Raw genomic sequence first — 10,536 nt, 5'->3', positions numbered from 1 at the left:
AGTCACCACCATTAGCCGATTCATGTGGATGAGCTGATCGAGGCGCTTTTCATTTCGTGGTGTGACAGCTGTGCATGGCTGTCCAGAATGTGGCTTGTCCTTCAGTTTGCTGTTGCCAGTTGCTGAAACACACCACTTGCTGCCTCACTGTGCTCACATCCACTCTTTGGTCTCCATAAAAGTTCAGCAAGCATTGATGAATGTCAATACATGCAATTTCTCCTGCATGGAGGAATTCAGTGACAAACCTTTGCTCCATACCCACTTCCATGTCAGATGCCGTTTTGTCAGACTGCCCCTCTGCTGCCATCTGTCACTTGGCAATAAAATGTAACAGGATGTTTCTGGGAAGTTTCAGCCTGCACTGCCATACCACCACCATCTGCCTCTGATGTTGTAGGCCAACATAATAAAATAAGGAGGCATTACTTTTAGAGCAGCCTTCGTACTTCTGAGGCTAGCTGTTAAGAGTCCATGTTATATATATTTGGCAAAGTATAGGCATTAAAATGGATATAACCTTTCAGTTATATATGTTGCAGAAAAACATGTACAAGCTCTTGAGTGTAAGATCACAGCATTGTGCCAAACTAAATAACCTTTTCTCACCTCAGTTGTTCGACTGCATGGAGAAATCCTTACTTACACAAGTAAGGATCTCTTATCTCAGTAAGATTTGGCTGGACCAAAGGCAAAATTCAAAATAATAATTAAAAAAAAAAAGTAGTCCAATTTAAATAAATCCCTTGTTCTAGTATTACTCAGCTTCAGCCAAGCTATCACTTTCCAGCCTCATAAAACTGTCATATCATTAGCATTTTGGGATCATCTCCTTATAAGCCTGACCTTTACAATGGATTTTACACCTGGGTTTAAGAATCTCATTCTTGCTTTCCTCTGCAGCCTGATGCCTGAGGTGGGGTAGGAGTCAGCAGCCACCATGATTTGTATCTACTAATTATGCAGCCGGTGTCTCACACGTAATTGTTTGATCTGTAAGCAAAGCGAGCTGGTGGAGAAGCACAGACCTACGGAGATGTAGGTATGTGTGTGACCTTAATTCTGGGCAGGCAGATTGCACACAGTTCCTAATGGTGTTTATTGAACTCCCCTATATATAGAAACTCCAGCCTGGAAGAGGCTTCACTCTGGGAGCTGTTTGATCCTCCTTTTCATCACCATGCGGTGGCAGGCACTTGAGCTGGCTTTTACTGTAAGCCCAGGGAGAAACACCCCCGAGCTGCCTGCTGCATGGCCCATGGCTCCATGTCCAAACATAGGCCCCCTGGCAGGAGGTGGGCACGATCAGCGCGGATTGCTTTTCACCTGCCCCTCCGAACACGCTGCTGAACCCTGTGAGCAGATTAAGCCCAGTCCAGTGCTGGCTGTTCTCCACAGCATGGCAATTTCATGTTGCAGTCTCAGGATACAGGATCCGCAGTGTTTGGCTTTGGTGTACATTTGGCTGTAGGAGCTGTTGCATGGAAAAATATTGTTGTCCTCTGGGATGTAGTTGTTTGCATAAAGGGCTGATATTACCCAATTATCCAATGTAGCCTGACTGCTTGTTTTTCTAATTCTAAAGTAAGGGGAAAACAGCAATACTGTTTTATATAGCAAGGTGTGGGTAGGCTTTTTCTTCCAGGTAACTACAGATAGGACGAGAACTAATGGCCTTAAGTTGCACCAGGAGAGGTTCAGATTGGATATTAGGAAAAATTTCTTCTCAGAAAGAGTGGTAATGCATTGGAACAGACTGTCTGGGGAAGTGGTGGAGTCACCATTCCTGGAGGTTTTCAAGAAAAGGATAGATGTGGTACTGAGGGACATGGTTCAGTGAGCATGGTGGTGATGAGTTGATGGTTAGACTAGATAATTTTAGTGGTCTTTTCCAAGCTTAGTGATTCTACATTTTCGTCTAATGGCCACTGCCCAGCTAAAATAGATATTTATAAAAGCATGCACTTTATCCTGTTACGTTCACGTAGCGCCAAGTTCATATAGAGTCGCCTTGGTTTACCATCTCCAAACCTAGGAAGCAGACTGGTTTTGAGCCTGAACCTCTTAGCCCAAGTCTACCTCTATAAATAATCAGTTTCATTTAATTTTAATGAATGGTCATAAATCAGCTCTGTTGCAACCCCCAGCTTGGCTGATAACGCTCAAGGAAAGGTCACGGTTTCAGGTTTTGTGGCAATTGCTCCCGCAGTTCCAATAATCAGATACATCTGCAGGTCTCGAGTTACCCGATAATACTGTACAAAGAATAGGGTCACTGCTGAAAGTTCATCTCAAGAGGCGCGGGATGGGCAAACTGAACCGGCAGAGCAAGCTAGGGAGTGGGATCCTGTGGGAGAAAGACCTCGGCAGACCTGGGAGAAGGAGCGGTAAAGCTTAGGTCAGCCAGTGTGACTTCAGTTTCTGTCAAAATACTGGCATAAATATGCAGTTCGTAGGCCCTTACAAGATAGGTTTGTTCTTGAGGGGTCTGTATGATTTCCTTTCAAAACAGGGCAAGAGGGTGTTGCAGAGAGTACTGAAGTGGCATTTGGCTTTGGTACAGCATATGCCCTTCTTTCAGCAAGCAGGGGAGCAGTGTACCAATGAAGTTGTGAGGTGAGAAATGACTGCTTGGCTCATGCTTGAAGAGTAGTTTCAAATACTGCGTCATTTTTATTAACACGGAACTTAGGGGGGCAGAACAGCCACATTTGTTCAGAATTTTCATTAAAAAATTGGATAATGGAGGGAAAACATGATTGTAGCAGGGCATGAGCTGAAGGACGTGGTCATGTATAAGATGCAGGTGATACTCAGGGATGTGTGAGCAGATCACAAAGCCATCCCTCCCTTCTTCTCAGCATGGGTGAGTTTTCGCCTTGCACCTTGCAGCCAACCCATTGTGCCATGCTTACAGGTTTGCTGAAGAAAGTCCTAAGAGCGATGAAAGGAAGGAGATCTAGTAGGTATGTCCTATGGGTAGAGTATCAGTGAGTTAGGGCTGTTGGGTCTAGAGAAAAGTTGACGAAAGAAGATACACTGATCACCTTTAAATACGCAAGGGTGGAAATCATCTACTTCTTCCACCCATGGCAGAAAGGATAGGTTTACAGCACAGCTCTGAGGACAGTGCTGGGGGCAGGGGCAGCTGAGCTCCTGAGGAGATGGCCTGAGGAAGCTGTGAAGTCTCTGCAGCAGCCATTTGTCAGGACAGGCTGGACAGATGCCTGTTGGGAGGTTCACGGGGGCAATCAGCTGTTTATAAATAGTCTTCTTCAATGCCTTCCTGCAATTTGTGTGTGCTATTGCTGTCCAGGTGCAATGGCCACCAGAACATTCTCTTGCATCCATGACACTGCAGACACTGTTTAACATGCCGTATGCAAAATTCAGCACAGATTTAACTTAGTTCATCTGGGTAGCGGACACCCCATATAAATATACAAACTCATATTTAGCCTGTATTTGCAGCACGGCTGCAAAATACCTAAGAAATCCAAGCTCGTTCTGGGATTACTTTTGTGCTTGTTTGGTTTGGCATGAGATTTTAGGGTCTGGAAAAGAAGGGTGGATCTGTTTTAAAAATATATGCATCTTCTGCAGACCTTGTAAGGTATCCAGCGGGAGCTGCCTATAGTTAGGGTTTTTTTTGAGGGAGTGTTAGTTGTCTAACAAGTGCTTCAGCCCCTGACTCTCACAGGGCTCAGTTACATAGGAGCACATTACAGAGCACCCAGACACAATCCTTTCTCGTCCTGGAAGGAAATGCAGCCTCCTGCTCATGGAACCTTCAGCCCTGCAGGCTTAGGGGCTTGAAACCCAGCCCTGGGGTTTCCGGCCCCAGTAGAGGGTCTCGCTTGCACCAAAAGGCAGGGGATTGCCAGCAGGGAGCCCACACATGGTTCAAATGTGCAGGTTGAGACTTGAGAAGAGCTCCTGAATCTCTCTGACAGATTCAGGATGGAAAGGAAAAGACCACTTGGCTTGTGTTGACGGTGTGTAAGAGAAGAGGCTGACCCCTCACATGCTGATTTTCACTTAGGGCTTGGTGCCGTGTCAGCCGGGCCCTTCCTAAACCCAAAGAGGCATTGTTTTAGTGCAAGCTCCAAAAATCTTGCTTTTTTTCCCCACAGTTTCCGTACCAAAGTGCATTTGTGGGGATTGTATTTTCTTTTATTGTATCTGGTTGCACTCAGAGATTTATAATGTGCACCGGGCTTTGCCGCTATTGCTAAACCACAAGTGCTATTCCTTCTTACAGTAGCCCTTACTCTCCCCTCTCCAGTCACTATTTCTGAGAGCAGATCAGGATGCTATTTTAGATTTTTTTCTCTTTAGGACATATCTAAACTCCAGCCAGAACAATTTGTTTCACTTTTAAAGAGAAGAAAGGCGATGCCTACCATAGGGCTCATTTTGACAACGCACAATTCAACAAAAAAAATGCCGAGAGAGAAATCAAATCCAGCAGCGTTCAAGTTACTATTCAAAGGAGACTAATCTGCCAGAATGAAAGCTTCCTCCTGTGCCTGTATCATTCTTCATCTCTCTCCAAACCTACAGCAAAACGAAGGCACAGCAGGCAGCGGGACCCTTCTGCAATTTCCTTATTTTCTGCAAAATCCATCATTTCTTTCCATGCAAGACATTTAACCTCTTCTGCACGCCACCTTCACTACTGGAACAACTTCTTCTCTGTGCAAATAAGATTGCATTTTTCCTTCTACGCTGACCTGATTTTATGAACTTTTAATTTTTTTTCCTACTTCAGAGTTTAAAAACTTTGACAATACCCTAAGAACTAAAACGTGTAGCGCAGCATTAACATCTCCTAATGAACTAATTACTATTTTTCTCTTCCCATCGCCAGGAGTTGCTTTGCTAAGCCATTCCCCTCTGCTTACCCCACCACCCCTCACGCGTGCTGCTGCCCTCGTGCCAGCTCAGGCAGCAACCCCCTCCCCCCCCCGTGCCTCCCGCACCTGAGCTCCGCCCCAGTCTCCCTCCCCTCACCTGGAGCCTTTTCGTTCTGCTCTAGTTCCTCTTCTGAAATCCATTCTCAATTCCTACACCCTGCTTCTCTGAGGGATGTGTTGTAGGGTGCACAAACTCGGTCTGTCTGAATTTCCATCTCCTTTACTGTGGCTGAACAGTGTGCATACGCTTTTGTAACAAAGAACTTACACTTGCAGACTTTTTTATTGGTAGGCATTTGATACGCAGATTTTATTTGACTGTCAGGACAGATTCACAACAGTTTTGGATTTGGAAATCATAGACATTGACACCTTTAATGAGTGAGAGACATTTAAAGGTGAAAACAAAAGAGTATTATTATATAGAGTATTATAAGGGTGATGTGTTTATTACTGATTTTCAACATCATTAAGTAAAATTGATCAGATTATTGATTTGAGATTAATATGAGATATTTTGCCAGCAATATTAAAAACGAGATACTTTGCCAGATTAGAGTGAGAAATTGCTATCTGCAAGAATACAGGGTGGAGACGTGGCCTCCCCATTTGGCAGGCAGCAAACAGGTCTCACACATCACTTGCTGTAGGCTTTGTCTGGCAACAGCAGTAGATGCAGAGAGTTTTTAAGAAAGAAATCCACAGCTTTCCAAAGGTGCTGAAGAACTTTGATCCTCGGACGGAGGACAGAAATTCAGCCTGTGCTGACTCTCCTAAACTCTTTGGCTTGGTTTTTCAAAGGATATTTTATTTTTATTTTTTTTGTGCCGATAACCTGATAGCTAAACAAACTATGGAACAAATCAGCAGACTGGGACAAATGGTGTCTTTTTCAGCTTCTTCCACATCTTGGTCACTTTTGAACATAAACAAGAGCCGCTTATTTTTGGACTCCTGAGTCAGTGAATGGCATTGTTGCCTGTCCTGAGTTTGAGCTGTGAGTTATCAGTGTCCGTGTGCCCTGGCACCATGGCACACACTGACTGCTCAGCCACTCACACAAACTAAACATTACTTCTTTATCCACTAGGGAAGAAAAATCTCTCCAAATGATCACAAGCTGTGTCTGATGCCCTGAAACAGGACGAGGAGAAGGAGTTTGGGTAAGGACCAGCTTACGCGCTGTACACGCTGTGCTCCTTGTGGAGGAGCACAGGGATTTGGAGGCATCTCCGAAATGGGCTCTGCAGAAGCCAACACAAAGGTAGCTCAGGGGGAAAGCTGGGAAGGAGGAATTCAGGCTGATCTCTCAGGGAATTCTGCACCTTGCTCTGGGCCAGGTGCACAGCAAAGTAGCTCTGGGGGGCTGGCACCATGTCAGGGCAGAAATTTCTGACCCGCAAAAAAAAAGAGGAGGAAATCCCTCTCAATTTTTCCCATCTTCCAATACACATACAGCTGTTCGGACACTTAGGCTGGATGTTACCAATTTGATTTTTTCAAGGAGAGCTGGGGTTGGGCTGGCTGTGTTTAGCCTGGCACACCTTGGTGCCAGGGGGAGGATGCCGGTGCGAATGCCAAAGGCACACAGCCTCAACTAGGAACTCCCCATGGAGAACAGGTGTGGATTTGTGTCCATGGTGGAGCTGTAGAAACATTGTAAGCGTACATAGGTGAGTGCTCTGCTATGGTCTTAGCCTCAGTTGTGAAAATCCTCTGCTGGCTTTGTGCAATTGAGTGAATCCAGTTCAAGAAATTGCCACAGGAAAACAAAAAAAACATGTCTTGGCACAGCTGGAACCTAGACCACGGCAATGCTCCTTTTGGTGGGGATGTTGGCTGGGGATCTCAGCTGAGGTCTGTGAACAATGGTTACAACTCAAAAATGGAATCGTGCAGGTTTCAAAACCAAAGAACTGATTTATGGGGATGCTGCAAGCACTGGGATGTGAGTGCCAGTGGAGCATCCCCAGCGCAGGACTAGGAGCACCGGGAAACCCGTGCTTTGGCGTGCACGTGCTGGGGAGAGGGCTGGACATCGCCTCTCGGTGCTGCATCACTGTAGCATCCCCACCGCGTCCACCGCGGTGCACGCAGCCCCTGGGCAAACGCAGGAGCACGACCGGTGGTGTTGGACGGGGGATTCTGACAGCCCTCCCCCTGATGATATGCAGCGTCAGCCCAACGCCAGCTAACTCGCCGAGCGTGCAGGGGCTTTTATGGCTCTGAATGTACGAATTTCGGCCGCTAGTTGCATCCTACGCCCCAGGACCGCTCTTAGGCTTTGCTCGCCAGCCCTCCTTTGTCTCCTAGCGGTTTGACAGCTCGCCCTTCCCGTCCGTGGCGATTCTGGAGAGGGGATCGGTGCCGCTGCGGCGACCGCTCGGCGAATCGCTCGAGTTGGGCTCAGAAATGCGCACGAAACGCCCTTCGGGTGCCGGCCGGGGCTCGCGGGGCTCCCCGGCACCCTACGGCACCGCCACTGCCGTTTCAAACAGCCGTTTGTCCCGCGGCACGCGTGACGCCGGCTCTATCTATAGGCGGGGGCTCTCCCAGCCGCGCCCCACGCCCGGCCCGGAGCCCCCCCAAGCCCCCGCCGCCGCCCGGGGGGAGCCGGGCCCGGCCCCTCCGCCCGCCCCGCTGAAGGGAGGGGGCCGGGTGGGCGGCCCGCTCGCCGCCTCGGGCCACTGCCGCGCCCGCCGGCTCCAGCATGGACGCCGCCGGCCCGCCGCCCGCCGGTCCCGAGGGACGGGGCCCCGGGAAGGAGGAGGCGGTGTACGCGGAGGTGTGCGGCTCGGCCGGAGCGGAAAGCGGAGCCCGGGCGAGCGGGGCTGCGGGCGGCGAGGCGGCGGTGGCCGCGGAGGGCCCGGCCCCAGCGGGGCATCGCCCCGAAGCCGCCGCCCCGAGATGCGGCGCGGGGCCGGGATCGCCGTCCTCCTCTTCCTGCCCCTCGGCGGGCAGCGCGGCGGGCGGCGGCGGGGCGGAGGAGCCGGCGGCGGCCGGGGGTCAAACCTCTTCCTCCTCCTTGGGCTGCGAGAGCGACGAGGAGGCCGGCGCGGGGCGCGGAGCCGGCGGCCCCCCCCGGAGAGCCCCCGGGGGCGCGCCCGGCGCGGCGGGGCCGCACTACATCAGCACGCAGGAGATCCAGCTGAGCGAAGTGGACCACGATATGGACTTCGACGCGGGGCTGGCCGCCCGCTGGGACTTCGAGGACGACAACGTGATCTACTCCTTCGTGGACTACGCCTCCTTCGGCAGCGACGAGACCCCCGGCGACACGCCGACGGAGGAGGACAACAGCTGCTACCTCAGCACGACGCCCAGCGAGCGCACGGCGCGGGCGGACAGCGCGGGCAGCGGCAGCGAGGCGGCGGGCGGCAGCTCGGGCAGCGACGCGCCCCGGCGGCCCGGCGGCGCGGGAGCGAGCCCCGCGGGCCACATCCTCCTATCAATCAAAGCGGCCTCGCGGGCTATAAATGAGTGTAGCGCCGCGCGGGAAGAGCGCGACGTAATCTACGCCGCCGAGCATGAAGGCGACATGAGCCTCCGCGTCGCCGCGGCCCCGGAGCGCGCGGCGGGCTTCGGGCAGGACGCCGGCCGCCAGCACGCCAAGAAGTTCATCGCCGTCCCCGCGCGCCTGCAGACGCGCTGCGGGGCCAGGGAGGCGGGCGGCTGCTCCAGCGGCGCCTCCAGCGCCGTCAGCGAACTGGACGACGCCGACAAGGAGGTGCGCAACCTGACGGCCCGCGCCTTCCGCAGCCTGGCGTACCCCTACTTCGACACCCTCAGCCTCGGCTCCCGCGCCTCCTCCGCCTCCCTCTCCGACCACGCGCTGGGCGTCAACCGCTGGTCCACCTACCTGGACCTCAAATGCGGCGCGCTGGGGCCGCGGAGCGCGGCGGGCGCCGGGCAGCTGTGCGTGCGCTCCGGCAAGGCGCCCAGCAGAGCGCTGCAGTTCGTGGTCAGCAAGCTGGACGGCGAGATCGCGCACGTCGAGGCGCCGCCTGCCCTACCCCTTCCACTCGCACGTCCCGCTGCACTACTACCCGCACGTCGGGGTCACCGCCGCCGCCGCCGCCGCCGCCGCCTCGGGGGCCGCTCGGCCTGCGGGAGCCCGGCCGGGCCGCCCGCCCCGGTGAGGAGGAGGCCAGCAAGAAGTCCAAGTTCGCCTCCAGCCTGCTGAAGAACGTCATCTCCAAGAAGATGCAGCTGGAGCACGAGTTCAAGATGGAGCGAGGCGAACTCACCGACACGTCCTCGGCGGGGCCCGGCGCCGCGCTGCCCGCCGGCCGCGACCCGGAGCCCGGCGCCGGGAGCGGCGTTGGGACCGGAGGCGGCGGGCGGCCGCGGGAGGGCGGCGTGCAGCGGCAGAGCTCGCGGCTCTCGGAGGGCGGCTCGGAGCACGGAGCGCCGCCGCCGGAGGAGCCGGGAGAGCGCGGCGGCGGGCGCTCGCCGGCCTCCAAAGCGTCGACGCCGCGCGAGGGCAGCCAGGAGAGAGCTGCGGCGGAGGAGGCGGCCGAGGCCCGGCGGGGCGGCTCGGAGGCGGCCAGGTCCACCTTCCTGCGCAGCCAGCACAGCGCCTTCAGGTCGTGGAAGGAGCGGGAGGCGGAGAGCAGGGAGGAGCGGGCGCCCGGCGGCAAGGCGAAGCTCTCCCCGCGGCCCGAGCCGGGCGAACCGGCCGCCGGCAAGGCCACCAAGCTGTCGCGCCTGTTCGTGCCCGGCATCCAGCACGCCGCCAAGGAGAAGGAGCCCACCGGGCAGCGCCCCGCCGCGGCCTCGCCGCCCGCCGCCAAGCCGCGGCTCCCCGAGATCAAGATCAGCCTGGGGCCGCCCGCCGAGCCGCCGTTCAGCATCGCGCAGCTGCTGACGCCGCAGCTGGCCGCCCGACCGCCCGACACCGGGCACAGGGCTCCGCGGGCCGACGGCCCCGATAGGGTGCCGCAGTTCCTGGTGCGCGACGTGCGGGAGGGCAAGGGCAAAGCGCAGGCTCCCCTGCATCAGGTGCGGGACGTGCGTAAGCTCATCAAAGGCTCCCACGGCGGCGACGCGGCGGATAACGGCAGCGACAGGGGCAGCGTGGGCTCCGAGCAGGGCGGCGCCGACCACCGGCAGCCCGGCCCGACCGAAGCGGGGGGCAAAGCGGCGGCGGCGGGGGGCCGGGCGCTGGGCTGCCCGCCGGAGGGCACCGTGCTGGTGCACCGCACCTCGGGCCGCCTGCCCGTGGCCACCATCGCGCCCAACAAGAGCGACCCGCGGCAGCCCGCCGTGCTTAAGATCGTCGCCAAGTCGGCCGCGCCCTGGCGGCACCAGGCGGCCCCGGCGCCCGCCGAGAAGGGCCGCGGCGCGGAAGAGGACCCGCGGGAGGAGGGCAAGGCGGCGCCGGTGCAGAACGCGCTGGAGAAGCTGACGGCGGCGGTGCGCAGCATGGAGGAGCTGTACAGCTTCAGCAAGCGCGAGTGGAAGCGCAAGAGCGACCCGCTGCCCATCACCGGCAGCCACGTCCTGTCCCTTATCGCCAGCCAGGAGCGCGACGCCGCGCCCCGCCCGCCCCTCACCGCCGAGCCGCCGCCCAAGGCCGAGGAGCCGGCGAACAAGGGCCCGGGCCCGGCGGGAGGAGAGC

The 10,536-nt window shown here is 55.6% G+C and overlaps 1 protein-coding gene across 1 annotated transcript in view; it reads left to right on the top strand.

Moving 5' to 3' along the window:
• The window catches only part of LOC110398116 (proline-rich basic protein 1), a 3,958-nt gene continuing 1,026 nt past the window's right edge, over positions 7,605-10,536 (top strand). Inside the window, exons 1-2 of the mRNA XM_021395497.1 lie at positions 7,605-8,914; positions 8,992-10,534. Coding sequence (XP_021251172.1) covers positions 7,627-8,914; positions 8,992-10,534 — 2,831 coding nt within the window. The 5' untranslated portion in view covers positions 7,605-7,626. The remainder of the gene's footprint in view (positions 8,915-8,991; positions 10,535-10,536) is intronic.

Source organism: Numida meleagris, chromosome 4, assembly GCF_002078875.1.
Source record: "Numida meleagris isolate 19003 breed g44 Domestic line chromosome 4, NumMel1.0, whole genome shotgun sequence".
Classification (NCBI taxonomy): domain Eukaryota; kingdom Metazoa; phylum Chordata; class Aves; order Galliformes; family Numididae; genus Numida; species Numida meleagris.
Note: the sequence above shows the minus strand (reverse complement) of the source record. Positions and strands in the feature narration are given on the sequence as shown.